Source organism: Equus caballus, chromosome 1, assembly GCF_041296265.1.
Source record: "Equus caballus isolate H_3958 breed thoroughbred chromosome 1, TB-T2T, whole genome shotgun sequence".
Taxonomy (NCBI): Eukaryota; Metazoa; Chordata; class Mammalia; order Perissodactyla; family Equidae; genus Equus; species Equus caballus.
The window spans coordinates 197,915,802-197,935,987 of NC_091684.1; the positions used below are offsets into that span (position 1 = coordinate 197,915,802).

At 45.9% G+C, this 20,186-nt stretch overlaps 1 protein-coding gene and 1 long non-coding RNA gene across 3 annotated transcripts in view; both read right to left on the reverse strand.

The window, feature by feature from the left end:
• CDKL1 (cyclin dependent kinase like 1) overlaps nt 1–20,186 on the reverse strand; it is a 56,579-nt gene that overhangs the window by 22,412 nt on the left and 13,981 nt on the right. For both annotated transcript variants that reach the window (XM_003363681.5, XM_070242670.1), the window contains exon 2: nt 5,107–5,228. In XM_003363681.5, coding sequence (XP_003363729.1) covers nt 5,107–5,228 — 122 coding nt within the window. The remainder of the gene's footprint in view (nt 1–5,106; nt 5,229–20,186) is intronic.
• LOC138918980 (uncharacterized) lies at nt 13,097–17,071 on the reverse strand. Its single transcript, XR_011428797.1, has 2 exons — nt 16,809–17,071; nt 13,097–15,372 (listed from the first exon to the last, which is right to left on the reverse strand). It is a non-coding gene; the product is annotated as an uncharacterized lncRNA (long non-coding RNA).

Here is a 20,186-nt window from a genome sequence, read left to right on the forward strand (position 1 = left end):
AAATGATAATATTTCTATACGTTTCTGTGTGCTTGAAATATTTTTACTACAAATAATCTATCACTTTTAATCTAAAAAAGAGAGAGATTTTTAGGGTTTTATAAGAGTTCTGGGGCCAGCCCCATGGCTGAGTGGTTAGGTTTTCGAGCTCCGCTTCGGCTGCCCAGGGTTTGGCCAGTTCGGATCCTGGGTGGGGACATGGCACTGCTCGTCAGGCCACGCTGAGGCGGCGTCCCACATGCCACAACTAGAAGGACCCACAACTAAAAAAAAAAATACAACGATGTACTGGGGGGATTTGGGGAGAAAAGGCAGGAAAGAAAAAAGATTGTCAACAGTTGTTCGCTCAGGTGCCAATCTTTAAAAAAAAAGAGAGAGTTCTGGAATTCCATTGTCAGGAGTTCCATTGTCAGAAACTGAAAACCTGTAGTAATCCCCTTTACCCACCAGATGTTCTTTCAACAAACTACATGAGAGTCAGAGAGGAAGTGTCATAAAGAAAAAAATCAATGATGTATTGTGTCAGGCTGCACTTATAGATGGGCAGAAAAAGGAGGAGAGAACACCTAAACTAGTCACTTACAAAACTTTGACATAGGAGGGACCAATAGTTTATAAATAGTAAGTACAAAGCATATTAAGTCCAACAGAAGACAAGGAATGGTGATGTGTTTGCCTGAAGGTAAATACAAACAACAGGAGCACAGCCCTGGGGGATCCTGATAAAGATGTACCCAGGTCACCCGACAGGAGACGAGTCTTGTGGCAAAAACTTGCTTATTAGTAGTAGCACAAATCTAAATCTTCTCCAAAAGGTTTTCAAAGGAGTACAAAAAGTTACAAACATGTTAAAAAGGAGACGAACTGGTGCCCGTTTCAGATTCAAAGTAGAGATGTCTTTGAGTCTGATCTGGCAAGAATTATTTTTAATAATTAGAACATTACCACAGTAACAAATGGAACATGGAGAAAATAAAAAACACTAATAAAATGAAAAAGATCCATAATGATCACAACTCAGAGATAATCACTACTAAAATGTGTATATTAATTACTTTTCTTTTTTCTGTCTATATACAAATTCTATGAAAATGAAATGTCTTTTTATTATAGCATAATTTTTTTTTCATTTTGCAACTGCTCATGGACATTCTTCTATGTCAATGTATGTTTTATCTGTAAGCATGATTCTCAGTGGCTCTACCGTCTTCCATTGTAAAGCTACACCATAATCTACTTAACCAATCCTCTATCTTTGGACATTTCAGTTGTTTCCAATTTTTTTTTTGAGGAAGATTAGCCCTGAGCTAACATCTGCCAATCCTCCTCTTTTTACTGAGCAAGACTGGCCCTGAGCTAACATCCATGCCCATCTTCCTCTACTTTATATGTGAGACGCCTGCCACAGCATGGCTTTTGCCAAGCAGTGCCATGTCCACACCCAGGATCCGAACCAGTGAACCCCTGGCCGCCGAAGCGGAACATGTACACTTAACCACTGTGCCACTGGGCCAGCCCCCAATTTTTTCATTATAAATAATACTTTATCAATAAACACTTATATAACTAAATATTTACACATATACTCATTATTTTCTTATGGTAAATTACTAGGAGTAGAATTTTTCAGTCTAAGATTATGTCCCTAAGGCGTTTAACACATATTGTCAAATGGCCCTCTGGACAGGTTGCTCCAGCAGTGTACTGACAATTTCCTTTGACAATATTAGGTTTTAGAATTTTTAAATTAAAGTAACTATTTTAAAATAAAAAATAATCAAAAATTATGATTACTCTTTAAAATCATTTTGTGGGGCCAGCCCCGGGGCCGAGTGGTTAAGTTTGCGCGCTCTGCTGCAGTGGCCCAGGATTTTGCCAGTTTGGATCCTGGGCAAGGACATGGCACCGCTCATCAGCCCACACTGAGGTGGCGTCCCACATGCCACAACTATAAGGACCCACAACTATGTACTGGGGAGCTTTGGGGAGAAAAAGGAAAAATAAAAATCTTTAAAAAAAGAAGCTGTGACATTAAAAAAAAATCATTTTGTAAGTATCAATTTATTGCTTTGCTAACTTGGTCATTTTACAAGTACTGGGGATGAGCCAAATACCAAGAATTAAGCTAGAAGATACTGGGGTACCCAGGGGGGAAGGCACAGCCCCTGCCCTTGAATATTTCATGATTAACTGGACAGATGGGGCTGTAATAGAAATAATCCCAGAAGATGTCATGGACACCAGCAGAAGGAAGCCCCACTCTCCTCAGCGTGCTAAGCAGGCGTCACAAAGAAGGTCACACTGAGCTGCAGCTGATGGACAGCAGGAGGCCGCAGGGCAGAGGCGAGAAGGCAAGGCAACCGCGCTGAGAAAACGGCACATCTTGAAGCCTAGGATGCGCCTGATTCCACGGGGTGGGAGTCTGGTGGAAACGGAGCCATCTAGCAGAGTGAGTGGCATCTGCATCCCATGCCAGGGTTTTACCACACCAGCAAGCTTTCGGGTGGGAGCCACTAAAGGATTTTATGTAGGAGAAGGGCATGGTTACTTTGTACTTTAGAAACCTGAAGTTAGAAACACAGTGATCACAGGAGGTTCTTGGGGTAAGTGTGCAAACCTAAGGAGGACCCAGCCTGGCACCAGGCAGGGAACACACCAGCATCAGCACATGAGCCTTTTGATATTGTCTAACAGGTCCACTGTGAAACTGAAGGAGAACTTCTGCCCTCTAGGGCACTAGGGCATCGGGTCACAGCACTGTAAAGCTGGAAGCTCTCTTGAACTTTACGGGGTGCTGAACTCTCATTTCTACTGGTGAGGACACCTGTAAGCAACTTGCCAAAGGTCACACAGTTGATGCTGACCCACTTTTACTGGGAATGTACTTACAAAGTTTTATTTTACAGTATGAGATCTCTACATTGAAAATAAAAAGTTTTCCTATGAATTTAAAAATCTTTGGTTGACACAGTTTAACGACATTTACTCCTTAATGATGACAAGCAAAAATTTGAACTAGTGTTTAAAATAGATTGGAGAATTGCCAAATAGTTAGTATAACGGAAAGTGACTTTTATTTTTAAAACAAACAAAATCCTTAAACTTCAAAATAAATGAATATGATCTGACTTAGGATAAATCCTATTTTTCAAACTTGCTCATTTGTCAGTGTTCCTTAAGTCAATCTTATATTTGACAAACCATAGCATGTTGTCACTTGGAAGTGAAGTGGCTTGTATGTAATCCCAAATATCTACCCGTCCTTCTCTTCTCTAACCCACCTCCATAGTAAAGCATTTTCTATTTCCTGGAACACATGTATTTTGCCAACGGAGCTTTTAAAAAAACCTGCTTTTAATTTTAATCTCTCCTCGCCCTCTCCTTTTTCTCTTCTGCTTAAACTATATGCCAAAAAAGAACTGACTCCCGCTTGTTTTCGATCCCCTGCTAACACGCGTTTCCAAGCGACCCAACGTATCGCGACTGATCCAGCTCCCCCAACCTCTCCCCAGCACCACGCAGCCGCGAGCAACTGATACTAATAAGATTTATTGACGTGTCACTCGCAAGCAATCAAAAGAGCAAATGTCAACATACTGAATGTTTTCTCCCTCGAACACACGATTTCTCTGTGTCAGTGACCTTCTGAAGGGAGGCGTCTGTTCTCTTGGCTCTCTCTGGTTGTGTAAATTAACATGAAAAGCCTGTGCTTTTCACTAACAAACCAGCAGCCACTTTAATCCCATTTGCCTGGATGTCATGCAGATCACATATAACCACCACCACCTGGCAGAGCCAGCGCTTGGCCGAGGCTCGGAAGCATTGTTGCAAGAGCCTGAGCCTCCCGCGTGAATGGGAGTGTGAACAGGGGCTGAGGTGGGGCGCCATTCCACCACTCTGATCCACAATGCGCTCTGCTTATTATCCCCAGCCAAAGCTGGGCTCCCAGGAGCAGGGCAAAAGGAGCAGTTGGGAAATCCTTCCCTACTCAACTTCTTTTAAACCTTCTCACCATTCAACTTAAAGGCCACCTCCTCCACGAAGTCTTCTTTGACTGACCCACTTTGAATCACATTTCCTGGCGTCTGCCAATCATCCTACCCTCTCCTTCTGGCACGGTGATTGGCCCTAAGGATAGCTGCATCACCTGAGCTCAGCCCATCTTCCGCTGGACCGTCTATGCAGATGCTACCTTCTTCTAGAACTTCCCTTCCTCTAGAATGGCTATATAGATTGATAAAAGCCTGTGGCCTACTTTCTATTCCATATTTTCCCTTCTTCACTCCTTCCATCACACACCACACACATACCCTCCCAAATCCACCTTGTAAGGGAGACTTACCTGCAAGGCAGAATGAAGCCAACACAGAGAGAAGAAGAGTTGAGAGAGAGAGAACCACCACCACCTAGGCCTCTCCCCTGCTAGGGAGGGGGTGGGAGCCCAAATCCTGCCAGCACTCTGCTTACCCTCAACCAGAGGAAGGGACCCCCCCTTTCTTTCAACCAAAGGCTCTGTCTGCTCACCAAGCCTCCTTTTAGCGCACACAGCGGCTTGCATACTCTAGAGGGAGACATGCGAGGACCTCAGCGGAGCCTGAAGTCATCCCAGGCCCTTGCCGGTGACAGCCACCAACATGCTCCTTCTTCATGCTTGCTTCAGGTGGGTTTTTGTCACTTGTAATGAAAGAAGTCCCGACCCACGCAGCCGACCGCACAGTGGATTGCTCAGAATGGAGCACCACGTTCGCTTCAGCCTTGATCTTCCTGTTAGCTATCGTCTGTGGCCTCTTCCTCTCAATTTCAGTCCTCATGCCCCCCTGGTCAGGCACGGAATAACTAACATCCTTCCTTCCCTTTCTTAGATACTCAGATAGCTTCTACACACAGGTAACGCACTAAAGAAATCAAATTCTACCCAATAATGCTGCTGCCACTTTCTTCATGAAAACAGTCAGATAAGATCTCTTTCCCAGCATTTTTGGTAATGCCTCTGCTGTCAACCCCAGCCACAGAGTATGCTGTCCCAACACTGGCTGTTCCCGTCTAATCTGAAAAAGGGTCATTGCTAATCTCCCCTCACGTGTTTGTAAGGGATGGCTCACTCACCCTCTTTGGTATCTGTCCAACTCATGGAGAACGGTGCGGTCACAGTACTCGAACACCAGGTGAAGCTTCCGCTTCCTCCTGAAGACTTCAATGAGGTTGACGAGGTTGGGATGCTTGAGTTGCTGAAAATATGGAAAGCGAGTGCCAAAGGTGAGTTGGGAAAGACAGCTTTCTCTAATTTTGATCGAATGAAAAGACAGTTGTTTGTCCTTTAGGAAGTTTCACGTCTCAGACTGAAGGAGGATGTAAACAGTATTATTCTACTCTCTGTACGAGCTGTTTGTTACCAGCTTGTAAGTGAAAAATGATTAGAACTCAGGTGACAGAGAGAGCTATGAGAAGGCTGGAAAAGAAAAGAGAATGAAAAGAGGGGGGAAATTTTTAGTTGATACCAACTCATCCTTTAAGGCCCAGATCAAAGGTCCCTTCTTAAGGAGGTCTCCTCTGATCTCCCCAGACTGGTTCAGCGCCCCTGTATGTCTCGCAGTCTCCCAGAAGCATGTGTCCTTTGGAATCTTTCAGGATTACTAAGTAAGGATTACTTAGTAAACATTGTTCAATTGATTGTTTAATGTGCTCTGCTGTCAGTAGATATAATAGATACATTCCATAGATGCTAGATACATTCCATGGAATAGAGATACATTCCACAGATGCTAGATACATTTGATAGAATATAGATATATTCCATGCTATGACTCTGGATATGTGGATATGGAATATAGGTACATTCCATAAAATATAAGAACCATGACATCAGGGTCTGCGTTCTCTTGTTTACTTGAAATGATGTTGTTATACGCCTAGCATAGGGGCTCACTTATAATAGGCATTTGATAATTACTTGTAAATCATAACTTCTAGGTTGATGGAACATTTTAAAACAGAAAAATTAGGAAGACTCTCCAATGTGATGTAACTTAAAGTGTCTAACTAGAAAAAAGGGCTGAAATGAACGTTGGTGTTGTCAGAGAGAAATCTTGTACTTAGCTTCCTGGCCCCTTCTGTCCACAATCGTAGCAGAAACACTACAAACAGGCAAACTAATTATTGTGATGAAAGCAAAAATGGTTAACTTTCTTCAGGGCATGAAGGCCTCTGGGCAGTGGTCTAAGAGAGCAAAAGAGGAAGCCACGATGCTTTGTAAGGCCTAGTCTTGGAAGTCAGGCAACATTACTTGTGCCTCATTCCAGTGGTTGGAACCAATCACAAGACCCACGCAGATTCAGCCCTGAAGGATCCCAGGATGAAATACCATTGGGAAGAGAGGCCCAGGTGTCTCGCCGAACTCAGCCCCAGCCGCCCCCATGGATTCAGCTGCCTGTGCGAACCTTGGGCAAGGCCAGCTGAAGAAATACTTAGTGAAGCCACAGAATTGCGAGAAATAATACTCTTGTTGTTAGCGACTAAGTTTGGGGGAAGTTTATTAAGACAGCAATAGATCACCCTGTATTCAAATCACCAGGGGAACTTGTGAAAACTACAGAGGCCCAGGCCCCAGCCCCAGAGTTCCCGAATTGGTCTTAGGCAAGGCCAGGCATCTGGGTTTTTTCCAAAATTCTCCAGGAGAGTCAGTGGGTGGCCAGGGGTATTAATCACAGGCAAATAGGTGCTTCATGAATGACAAAAGGTGAGAGGAGAAAAACTGAAGTTCTTGAACAGCGTGCTATAGCTCATTGGTATGGGCAGCGAGGAGAGAAGTAGCCAGCAAGGGAAATATTAAAGAGTTATTTTCTTCGTAAAATTCCTTTGTATCTTCAAGATGTGAAATTCCTGCTCCTGACAACGCATTTGATGAAAGAAATACAAAACAGCCAAGATTTTTAAGCCATCAGTCATGCAGGCCTTAGAACAGACGGTACTCCAAGCTACGGAACCCACATTTATGTGGCCCCACCTGGAACTTTTAGCCTGAACTAACATTTTCCAGACACAGTAAGACAGAGCTCACTACTGCCTTAAACCAAAGAGCTGCACTGGCTCAAACGTCTCAAAGGGAAAACAAACAACCCCGTTCAGAGGGGCTGAATGGCAGCTTTATGAGAGAATTAGCGAAAGGCAGAGGTTTTCTTTCGGGCTCTGAAAAATCATTGTCTTTAGACCTTAAGACTTGGAATCTTAGATTCTTTAATTTTCCACGTTCCACGTATAGTCCTCACTCACATCTCTAGCCAACTTTTCTAGCAAAAGTACAAACATCAATTCTACCAAAACAAACACCCGGCGTTTCTCTGGACGCCACGTTGGTGCCTCCGATTGTTGTGTCCACACCTGCAGCGACCATCATGCAGGGCACCGCTGCCTCTGGAGAACCCGGAGGTCCTCTCGACCTGACCTCAGCTTCCGTGTTCGGCCTCATCTCCTATAACTTCCTCCCAGACACAGTGTACTTCTCTCGAGTCCTGCCCCCTCTCATCTCAGCACTTGCTCACCCGCTTCTCTGAAACACTCCAATCCCCACGATGTCACTTTCTCTGTCTGGCCTCCTCTACCCCACCTGACACACCTGGAATGAACTGAAAGAGCTGTAACTCTGGAACCCAAGCACGGGTGCCACGTGGAGGCAGAGGGCATTGTCACAGCAGTATCCATGGAACCGAGGGGGACAGTAAATATTATATTATACCCATCTTCCTGTTACTATGCGCCTTTCAAAAACCTAGGGGCCAGCCCAGTGGCACAGCGGCAAAGTTCACATGTTCTGCTTCAGTGGCCCAGGGTTCATCAGTTTGGATCCTGGGTATGGCCCAGGGTTCACAAGTTCGGATCCCGGTGCGGACAGGGCAACGCTTGTCAAGCCATGCTGTGGCAGGCGTCTCACATATAAAGCAGAGGAAGATGGGCACGGATGTTAGCTCAGGGCTAATCTTCCTCAAAAAACAAAAACCAAAAACCTAGATTCTAACAACTGCAGGATATTCTATTCAAATACCATCAGACTCTGTCTAATTTTTGCCTATTAAAAATAAAATTTCGATGAAAACTTACTAGCTGGTAGATCTTCACTTCAAATAAGTTAACTTCTCGAGGCCTCAGCTTCCATCTGTGAGGGCAGGAAGCTCGAGGACTCTGTGACAGCTTTGTCACACACAAAGCGCGTACAACAGGGTCAGGCTCATATTAACGGCTCCATGAGGGTCAACTGTTAATACTGTTATTTGGGGTTAAGTCTATTTCTATTGAGGATGATTTTCACTATTCATTTTATGAACAACTGTCTCTTTACCTTAATGTGCACACCGCGCTGTGCTAGTCTTAAGGATGCAGAGACAAATTGAGCAAATCCCGTCTCCACTTTCATGGAGCTCAGCGCCTGGGAGGCAGACAGAGACTGAACAAGTGAGCACAGACATGGTGCATCTTACAAAAATCAAGGTAGTTACCAGGTCTGAGGAAGGGGGTAGGGTCCAGGGAAGACCTCCTTGAGGAAGCTGGTTGGGCACCATCTAGAGCCCCAGAAATACAGCTTTATGGCTCTAGAGATACCGAATTGCTTTCCCAAAGGATCACACACATTTACCCCTCGGCCAGGAGCAGGAGCGCTATTTGGCAGACCCCAGCCAGCTCTGAGGCCACAAACATTCAACGTCTGTAACGTGTATTGTCAAGTTGCTTCCCGCAGGGCTCGCCTCCAGCAACAGGGCAGTGCTTGGGATTTTTAAGCCACTTGTCTCTCCTATCCCCCTCCATGAGAGAACTCTCATATAATTGCAAAACGGCCAGTAACTTATTTCTCAACTTATTTTCAGAAAAGTTTTAATTTAGAAAAACCGATCTCTAAGAATAAATTATAACTAGGACTTATGAATATTAAATTATAAATGTTTTTAAGTAAATTATTAACTCTCTCTGGGTCGCCAGGATTCTGGGCCACCTGCAAACGTTCCCGAGCAGCAGATACTGGGAGCCAGTCCTCGTCCTGGCTGCGTTCATCTATTCAAGGATCTCCAGAGCACCACTTGGCCTCAGGCTCTGCTCTGGACTCTGTGACACGCTGGGGGACGGGACAGAGGCTGCAGGCCTTGAACAAGGAGGTGCCATGAAGAGCCCTCCACATGCAAGAGATTAGCTGCCTCAGAGAGATGGTCCCTGAGGAACTGACCTTGAGCCGAGTCCCAGAGAGCAAGAGGGGCCTGACCACAACAAGGGCAGAGGTGGCAGCTTTCCAGGAAGAGCGACAGGCCCTGAGCCCAGAGGGAACTCAGGCCACGAAATGAACTGGAAGACAGTGTGGCTTGAAGGTCAGGCGCATGGAACTGAGACCATGAGCCGGGCAGACGGCAGGTCCGGCAGGGCCTTGCGGGCCATGCTGAGACATTCACACAATATCCTAAGTGCAATGGGAAGGTACTGGAAGGAATTTTGCAAGATGTGATATGAGGCCCTTTGGGTTGTTAAAGTTTGCTATGGGGGGAGGATACGGGATGGTTTGGAGGAGGCAATACGTGAGAGGAGACCAGTGAGGAGCCTGGTGACAGTGGGAGATGGCAGCTTGGACGGGGCAGATACGAGGGGGATGGCGAGGAACCCACTGTTTGGAGATGAACTTTGTTATCGGAATAGTCAGGATGTGGCGAGGGGTGAGGGAGAGGGAAGTGTCAAGAGCAACCGAAGGTTTGTATAATGGGGTGGATGGTGGCGCCGTCACCAAGAGGAGGGTACGTTTTGGGGAAAGAAACTACGGTTTTTGGCACGTTGGGTTGGTGGGGTCTCTAAGATACCAAAGTGCAGTCGCCAGGTTGGCTGGAGTTTGAGCTGAAGATAAAGCCAGGGAGTCAGCATGAGGGTAAGAAGCCGTGGGTGGATGTGACAGCCCAGGAGAGCGCATGGGAAAGAGGCCAAGGAGCCAGCACCAGACATGTGGTGGGTGAGGAGGAAGCAGAGGAGGAGAAAGGGAGGAAGGCCCCTCAAGATAAGAGAGAAGACACCAGAGCTGACGCCATGCGTGTCACAGAAGGAGGAAGTGGTCCCAGTGACGGTGCTGCTGGGAGGTCAAGTGGAGAGAGGCCTGGGAGGTGCCCCCCCCCCAGGTTCCCAGGTGGGGGTCCCCAGGCAAAGTCATGTGACCTCGCTGGAAGCAGTGTCTGTGCTGCTCTGGGACCAGGGGCCAGATGGTGTGGGTTTAGCATCTCAAATCACCTCCCTCCTCTCTCTCTGTTGCCTCTCTGTTGACTCCCCTGACCCCAGGGACAGGACTCAGGGACATCTCTGCAACTGGGAGCCACGAGTTTTTAATCACAGCTCCAATACTGCGAATGTTTCATTCACAAGGGTTGGATGCTCCCTCTTCAGCACTGAATGGACTTCTCTGGGGACACAGACGAATGAGATGAGACGACCCCAGCAACACAATGGGTGGGTTGTTCTCGGGCTTACTCAGCACGTTCATTACACCTACCAGCAATAGTAACAGGACGGGCTCAGTTACTGTGCATACACAAGGATGGGGTCCAGGGCTTATCCAGTCATAATGCCTTCCTGTTTGTGAGGACGTGAAGCAAAGCCTCAGGCCTGGGCTTGTCCTCAGCATTCGGAGTCCTGCTGGCCCAGGCCTGAGGGTCTCGGCGGTTCCCTCCAGGCCAGCACCATCTTCACCTCTGCATCCAGAAGCCTGCGCTGGCTCAGACGGCGTTTCTCACACATGTTTCTGCCTCGGCTGCTGCACTTCTATTTTGGTCTCCCTTTTATTTTCTGTGTTTTGAATGCTGCTACTTCATATTATGCTGTGAACCAAAGCATTTTCTCTGACATTAAAAAAGGACTCTATTTTCATCAGCTGCATTTATCCTGCACTCTGCTTGGTTTCCCTGCAGAGCTGAGAACGCTGTGTACCCTCTGGCCGGATTCTTCCGCCTCGTCATCGGCCCGTATCTCCGCTGACCACCTGTCCGCTGTGATGAGCTCAGGTTTCTACAACCTCCAAGGTGAGATGTTGGGCCTGTTAGCCCACATTTTGAAGAATTTTGTACTAGTTGCCAACATTTCAGCAGGAAATGTTACTTTAAAAACCTGGTTACCAGGATTCTCTTGAAAACACTGGCCATCTAGCAACACCGGCCTGCAGTCTCTGTGGCCTCAGTGAGCTGGGGCTCAGAAGCAGCTGCTCACTTAGATAAGGCCTGTGCGCCTTGTTCAACACAGTCCCCGCCACTCCCTACCACTCCGTGACACAAAGGCCGAGTGATAGGTGCCTTTTATCATCACTCTTGCATTATTAATTTACATATATTGGAGTTAAAAGTGAGATATTAAACGTACCCAGGTTTCTAGCAAAAGTGGGAAAATGTACAAGCAATAGAAAGGACTGCATTTTCAAGACAAATAAGAAAAATTCTATTTCAACGGAATAGTATTCATCCATGAGAAAAAAAAGAAATCTTGCCATTTGTGACAACATGGATGGAGCTCAAGAGCATTATGCTAGTGAAATAAGTCAGACAGAGACAAATACAGTGTGATATTACTTGGGTGGAATCTAAAAAGAACAAACTCAGAGAAACAGAGTTGAGTGGTGGTTACCAAGGGGTGGGTGGGGGGTGGGGAAATGAGGAACGATTGCTCAAAGGGTGCAGTCTTTCAGTTATAAGATTAACAAGTCTGAGAGTCTCATGTACAGCATGCTGATTATAGCTAATAACATGGTATTGCATATTGAATGTTGCTGAGAGAGTAGATTTTAAACATTCTCACCAGAAAAAAAGAAATGCTAACCATGTGACAGGATGGAGGTGGCAGCTACTGCTATGGTGGTGATCATTTTGCAACATACACGTGTATCAAATCAACACATTGTACACCTCAAACTTACACACTCCTATGTGTCAATTATATCTCAATAAAGCTGAAAAAAGGAAAAGTGCATTTATTTGTGGAAGTGAACCATTTCTTCCCCCTGCCTGGCCCCTGCAGGTGTTGGGTTTGTGACGTCTACTCTAGGAGGTCCCCAGTGGTCACATGCTTCTCAGTTGACGTGTACAGACCATGACATCTGGCCTCTCCTATCCCTCAAATGTCAAGGCTTCTCTGGTCTACGTTCTTTGTGGGGCGAGCGGGGGATATTTATCCTGTCTGTGCTTTAGAGAAAAACAACAGACCATTTTCTCAATGGTCATATCCTGTTTGCTTTCAAAACCATGCTTCTTCTCTCACAACTGTGCTAAATAACGAAAGAACAGAGATTAAAGTTTAGAAAGTGGAAGCCTCTCAATAAGTGTTTTCTGCAAGCCTTTAAGACTTTTGAACTTGATGATAGGTCTGGGTTACATAGACATCTTTGCAGGAATCTTTTGTCAATTAACATTTTCCCAGAATGATGTGCCCCCCCACTTCCCAAGGATTCCAAGACCAGTATATTACATTACTCTCAAGGGTTTGAGATCGAGCCGGTTTAGAGCTTGTCCAAACTAAGAAGAGAAAGAATCAAGATTCCTCACATTTCCTCTCGTTCTTCCTTCTCACCTGGATGAACGCTCTCAACTAAACCTCGCCACTCAGTGTCAGAGCTAATGGCAGCAGAACCCAGTTTTTCTTTTGATTCACAAAGAAAGCTCTAAAGTTCACCTTTACCCCATTTAAGGACTTTGGAAGTACAGGTATGGTCATGATAAAATGACACCACTGAAGAATTCATATCATAAAAAGGTCAATTTCTCTAAAAAAAAAATGTAGATGTAATGCAATTCCAATCAGAATCCAAACGGGATTTTTTTTTTAGAACTAGATAAGATGACTTTTAAGTTTATACAGAAATATAATTGTTTAAAAATTGCCAAGAAAAAAACTAGTGGGGGCAACTTGCTTTGCCAGATGGTAAAATTTTCAATACAGTGCCTCTAACCACCACCGCCATCGCCATCATCCTCATTGTCATCCTCATCAGTAGGCCAGCAGGCTATGGATACAGAATGAAAAAACAGAAGCAGTATGGCGTCTGGTATGAGATCCAGGTATTTAAGAGAAATTAACATGTGACAAAGGCAGTACTTCAGTGTAGTTGAAAAGAAAGTGCTTTATTTCATAAGGATTCTGGGAAAACTGGATACCCATCAGGAAAATGGAACCATATCTCATCACTCCATATACAAGAATAAATTTCAGATATATTAAAAATGTTAATATAAATACTAGAAAAAAACTGGGAGAACCTTTATATGAACTTGGGAGGGGAGAGAGCATCCTAAAAACAACACAGGAGATCCAGAAGAAAAGAGACAAGATAGGTAAGTTTGGCTACAGAAAAAGAAAATAACGTTGGGAAGATGACAAAAGTTCTGGAGACAGGTGGTGGGCGTGGTTGCACAACAACGTGAATGTACTTAATGGCACCAAACTGTACACTCAAAAATGGTTAAAACGGTAGATTTTGTGTTATGTATATTTTATCATAATAAAAAATAAGTAAAATAATGTTGGTTGCTAAAAACAAAACAAAACTACAAACAATGTCAAAAGACAACTGGCTGGGAAATATTTGTTAAAGTTATGACAAATAAACGGTGATGTTCCTAAAATTACAAAGAAGTTTTATGTGTTATAAAGAATAAGACAACCTAGTGGGAAAATGAGCAAGAGATATAAATAGGTAAGACACAGAAGAGGAAAAAGAAATGAGCAAGAGACATATGAAAAGATACTCAATCTCAATGAGATACCATAAGACATATGTTAGAATGGCTAAAACCCAAAAAAAGCTGACTGCACCAAATGCTTGTGACGACACTGAGGAACAGGAACCCTCAGTCACTGCTGGTGGGAATGCAGAATGGGACCGCCACGTAGGAAGACAGTCTGGCAATTTCTTACAAAGCTCCAGGTAGTTGTTCCATATGATCTAGCAATCACACTCCTACGTGTTTACCCAAATGATTTGAAAACTATGTCTATACAAAAACCTGTACACAAATGTTTCTAACAGCTTTATCTATAATAACCCAAAACTGGAAGCAACCAAGTTGTCTTCCTATAAGTAAATGGATAAACAAATTGTGCTAAACCCAAAGAATGGAATCTCATTCAGTAATAAAAAGAAACAAGCTATTAGGCTATGAAAAGACATCTATGAAACTTAAATGCATATTGTCAAGTGAATAGTACAAATGTATGAAACAACCTCACTGAAGGGGGTGGAGGGAGAAGGTGCCGACCTACGTAACCTTGGAAACGTGTAGTCTGTAGGACTAAAGGAATGACACATGAGCACGGTACTCTTGTTGATAAGGTTGTTTCCCATGGGGGATGCAGGGTAACAATTCTGCTTCTGCTATATATGTATACTGGAAGTGAACACTTAAGTAAATGAATGCTGGGTAATGGGAGCCAGGTTCTCCCCATTAGAGCGGGAGTTTACAGACAAGCAGGAGAGGAGACAAGGATAATCCATGATCTCATCTATCCATGGATTAGAGTTGGAGACATCAGCATGAACTCATGCTCAGCTTAATATAGATACAGATGGTTACATATAAAAATAACTACGGATCTGTGTGTATACACGCATTTTTGCCTTACTCTGTCAGCTGAGAGGGCCTAGAAGCAGCCACACCCCAGTAGCAACAAGTAAACCCAGTGCCCAGATCTTGTTTTTGAATACCATTCTCCAGGGAAGGGAACTAGGGCTCCTTGGAGAAAATGGATGATTCTAGGGAGGGCAGGAAAAATATAAGATGAGGATGGAGCATCTCGTAGTGCCAGAAAGTAAGGAAGTGCTAAAGCAAAAACAAACACTACACTGAAGGGGGTATGTCAAAGGGACACAAATATCCATGGGTCCATACTGACATGAATGAATGAATGAATGAATGAATAGGGGAGAATAAATCAATCTCCTTTGTGGAAGAATTCCAAATAATCTATGTAGATACTCCGCCTTCAAGGAGGAGACCCTAACTCCCCACTCTGTAGGAGGGCTGCGCAGAGGGACGTCCTTCCAAGGAGCATAGCGTGGAGAGACAGAAGAGGAGCAGCTGTACGGTGAGAAACCTGACGAACACTGTCTCACCAGGGGACTCAGGTCAACACTGATACTGATCGTCTGCACGCTCGGCATGGTGTGACACGGTTATCTTCCTCGCCAAATCCACGAGCCCAGTCTAACCACGAGAAAAACACCAGACAAATTCCAATAGAGGCGCATTCTACAAAACACCTGACCAGTCTTCCTCAGAGATGTCACGGCCATCAGAACACAGATGGTCTGAAACTGTCTCGGCCAAGGGAGGCCTAGGGATGCAGGACAACTAAATGCAATGTGGTCTCCTAGATGGGATCCTGGAAGAGAAAAAGGACATGAGGTAATAACTAAAGAAATTTGAATGAAGTATGGACTTTAGTTAATGATAATGTATCACTACTGGTTCTTTAATTATAACAAATGTACCACGCTAAGTAAGATGTTAATAATAGGGGAAACTGGATGCAGGGTATATGGGAACTCTCTAAATGATCTTCTCAATTTTTCTGTAAATCTATGACTGTTCTACAAAATGAACTCTGTTGGAACACGCACACTCTTTTACCCAGCACGCCACTTCTGGGAATACACCTCGTATAAACAGAAGCACCATTGCTTAAAAATGTATGTACAAGGATATTTATTGCAGCATTGTTTGTGGAGGCAAAACATTGGAAACAATACAAATGTCCTTTGATAGAAGAGGATGGCTAGTAAACTGTGGTTCATTTAAACATGAAATATGAAATACTATGCAGCTAGTAAAAAGAATGAAATTAATAGAGGTCTGTCTATTGACCCAATGACAGTGATGTATTGTTGAGTGAAGAGGTGAGCTGAGTAATTTTGTAAAAGTATATGGAAATAGAAGCTATGGAGTAATTTTATTAAAAATAGATGAAAATAGTATATTAAAATGTATTAAAAATTACTCTATTTTCACATATTCATTTGTTACATATTATTATTTAAAACATACTGAGCCCTACTCTGTGCTGGACGTTAGTCTGAGCTTTGGGATTACAATATTTAACAAAGCTGACAAAAATCTCTGCTCTCAGGAAGCTCATACTGGACCATGTTGGATGGTGATAAGTTTTATGGAAAGAAAGAAAGTAGGTAGGGGGCATAGCGTGGTGGGGGGTGTGACTTAAAACAGGGTGGTCAGGGGAGACCTCACTGAAAGGTGACAAATGAAGGGAGACCTGAGGAAGGGTCGTGAGGGTTCCAGAAAAGTGTTCCAGGCGGACGGCACTGCCGTTCCAAAGGCTCTTACGTGCGCTCCTGCCTGGGAAGTTTGTGGAACAGCAAGGAGGTCAGCGTTTCAGTGCCTCTGTGTCCTGCTTCCCAGCCTTTCTGCCAATGTTTTAATTTAACAGTCACTGCAGCAACCAGCTTTGAGTGGATGAAGCCCACAGCCCCCACCTCAGCTGCATCCGTACCCTTTGCTTTCTGCCCAAGGAGGGATGTATGGGATGCTGGTGGGATGATTCTAACACTCCGGAGTTAACACCCCATGGGGGGACCATTGGCCAACGGGGACAGGCAGTGGTGGTGAATGCTCCCCTCTTCTGGTCCCTGGCTCCTCAGGGAACTGTTGCCCCTGCACTGGCTGGTCCTCCTTCCCCATCTCCCTCTCTCCTGTCCTCTGCTCCAGCTCCCTGGTATCACTTCCCCAAATCAGCAACTAACACACAGCCCCTTGTCTCAGACTTCACTTTGGGGGACGTGTACAAGCCAAGACGGGTAGTACCAGAAGCGGCCTTGCTGGCCTATCTTCGGAATGGGATCCTGGAACTGGATCAGTCCCCAGGCAGACCGCAACAGGCCCCCAGTGCTGGTGGGACGTGGGCCGAGACGAAGCTCTGGGAACCGCAGCAACACAGTTACTAAGACTTTCCTCCGCGGTGGCTCTGAGTGAGGCACAGGTCGGCTCATGCGGCAGCTGCGGTGCACGAGTAGGGTGGAGCAATGGTAATTACGGGGATTACTGAAGGAGCTGGCTTGTTAACACCTCTAGGTCATTGAAAAAAGAGAAGAGAAAATGACAGGTTCAGGTTAGCCACGAGTCGACCGGGAGTCAGAAGGCTCTGCGGCAGTCCTGAAAGAGGTTTCTCTCTCCGCAGACACCAGACAGACTGTGCAGAATCAGCCTCGGGACTTAGTTTTAAGGGCATCAGAGGGACAAGAGACACCAGGCCCAACCGCAACAGGTCTCACGCCAAAGTCAGGGCTCTGGTGAGAAAAGAGAGGGACATTAGGGGGAAGAGCCTGAGAATCTCAAATCCTCAAATTTCCTAGAACCCCCCGGGCTGGAAGAAGCAGCTTCCACCCTTTTGCCAAAGGTGAAACGCTTCCCCTCTCTCGGAGTCCCTGAAAAGACCTCATGAGGCAGGTGCTCCTTGGGAGGATGACGCATGTCCTCTGGATTCTACCCACCTCCTCCCGCGACCCACAGCCCTGTAACCAGCATGGGCTGCAGCAGTGCCTGAGCATGGCAATACGGTTCTTGCTCCAGGAGGAAACAACTACACGCAAAGAATCCCAACAGCTGGCTCAGACGCACCAGCAGGAATCTCGAGGGGCTGGACCACGGCAGTGGTGATGTGCAAGGCTGGACGCAGGAAAGTCACTGATGTGGGAGCACTGTCCCATGACTTGGGACTTAATTCCTGACAAGGACACCTGCAGGCAGACTTTAATATGTTGTTGGCTTGGCTTTTTGAAGGCTGGGCTTCCAGTAGATAAGGTGGAGATGCTGGTACTGCCCTGGCAGAGTACTGAGGAAGAGGCCTGGGAGCTCAAAGAGGTGGAAACATTAGAATGGACCTATGACGTGGGACGGCAGAACCCACTACCTGATTATGTTTCCTTGGAGGCCCGGAGAACACACTCTCCTCTAAGCAGAAAGGAAGGCACAGGGAAGGAGTCACTGACATCTTGAGAACCTCATGGTGGCAGTCCTCTGCAGGCTGGGTGGACAGGATTGCCCTCTGTGGGCTGGAGAGGTCACCATAGAACTAGGCTCTCTGGTTCCAACAGCAGCAACAAGCTTCCAGGGGGCTGAGACCAGCTGCTGACAGTGGCAGGGTGTTCATAATTACCATCGTGGGAAGCAAGGCCAGACGCCTTAGTTCCCACAAATCCATGCTGACGCACAGATGGGAACTCGCTGTAGAGGCCTCATGGGTGAACTAGAAGGGCAGGTGTGCTGCTTGACTTGTGTTCCCAGAAGGAATGCGAGATGGCAGGCAGGCGATGTCAACTGTGAGAATGGAAACCACGGTTCCTCACCCAGTTTCTAGATCTGTCAGTTTGTAGACCAAGTGCTGTTGATAGAGTCACCTTGCCAAAGAATCCTGGAATGCCACCACAAGCACTCCTTGATCCTTTCCCAAAGGGATCTGGGGCCATTTACCAGAGTAACTGGGGAAAGGGAAATAGACTTTTCAAGGGCTGTGGCTACAAGGCCTGAGCTAGCACTGCTATCTGGGGACCCACAATGTTATCATTGCCTTGTAATGCCTTGTAGTGGGCCCCATGGGTCCAGGGGTTCACTCCCAAGTACATAGTTAGACTGTATACACTTAGCAACCGGCCATCCCTCACATTGGTTCTGTGACCTGTGGAGTAAGAGCCAATATGGCAGAAAGGGCCAATGGAAGCCCTGAAATTGCGCAACCCCCAAAACACCCTGGCCAAAACAGTAAATCAGAAGCAGAACCACATCCCAGGAGTAACTTCAGAGATTAGCACCACCATCAAAGATTTAGAGGATGCAGAGTGGCATCCCCATCATACCCCACTCTGTTCACCTGGTAGCCCACTATATACTCAACCGAATCGTAGTTCCAATTGCAGCTGCTGGGCCGGAAGTCGCATCTTTCCTGGAACAGATCTAGTCTCTGGCACTTGATATGCAACTACTGATCGATGGATGAGTTCGCTCCAATCCCCATCAGTAGGAGGATCAGAGCAGTTCGCTTTCTGTGGAACGTACAGCAGTTCACATTCACTGTCCCGCCCAAGGCCCACGTTAACTCTCCTGCTCTTACAATATAGTCCACAGGGACCTTGATTGTCTTGACATTCCACAGAACATCTTGCTGATCCACTGTACTCATGACAGCAGGCTAACTGGGCCTCCTGGTGAAGGGGAAATGGCAAGTCCTGTGGACACCCAATTAAGACACATGTGTGCCAAAGGATGGGAGAAAACCCTCTGGGGCATGGTCTGGGGGATGTCTAGGGTCCAGTGACCTGGGGTATGCTGAGACACCCCCTTTAGAGCAAGGACAAATTGTTGCACCTTATGTCCCCCATCACTGAAAAAGAGGCATTGTGCTTGGTGGGTCTCTTTCGGTTTTGGAGGCCGTGCATAGAGCCCCTGGGAACACTGCTTTGTCTGATTCACCGGGTGATCTGCCGGTCCTGAGTAGGACCCAAAGCAAGAGAGAACTTAATGGTAGGTCCAGGCCATCCTACACTCAGGCCATCCAACACGGTATGTACAATCATGCTAGCGCTGTCCAGCTCCTGGTGTGTCACTAAGCCCTAGCAGAGTCTGGGCATCGGACTATGGGACATCATGTGACTCTGTGACCCAGAGCTGCCCACTGTGAACTGGGCAACAGAGATCCACTGTCATAAGACTGCACGATGCAGCAGCAACCCACCACTACGAAAACTATACATTTGGGATCAAGTAGATCCACAGGGAACAAGCAAGTTACAAAGGAAGTGGCCTGTTCACCCATGTCATCTGTTTTGCTGCACTGTCGCCTCTGCTTCAACTTGCAGATATGGTTGAACCAGAGTTTCCAAGCAATGGAGGAGAAAAACCTCAAGTCCAGCGCCCAGATGGACCAGCTCATTACGTTGGCACTAGTTGAGAATGGACTGCCATCACGCTAACCCCACTCAGCAGAGGGCTTGAAGGACAATGGTGAAGGCGAATCCTACTGAGCAGAGCTTCAAGCTGAGCACTTGATGGTTTACTTTGTGTGGAGGAAGAAAGGACCTGAGATGTGCATGGACCTGTGGGCAGTGGCAACTAGCTTGTCTAGTTGATTGAGTCTGGAAGGAGCCAGATTGAAAGATTACTTGGAGAAGAGGCATAAATTGTACTTGC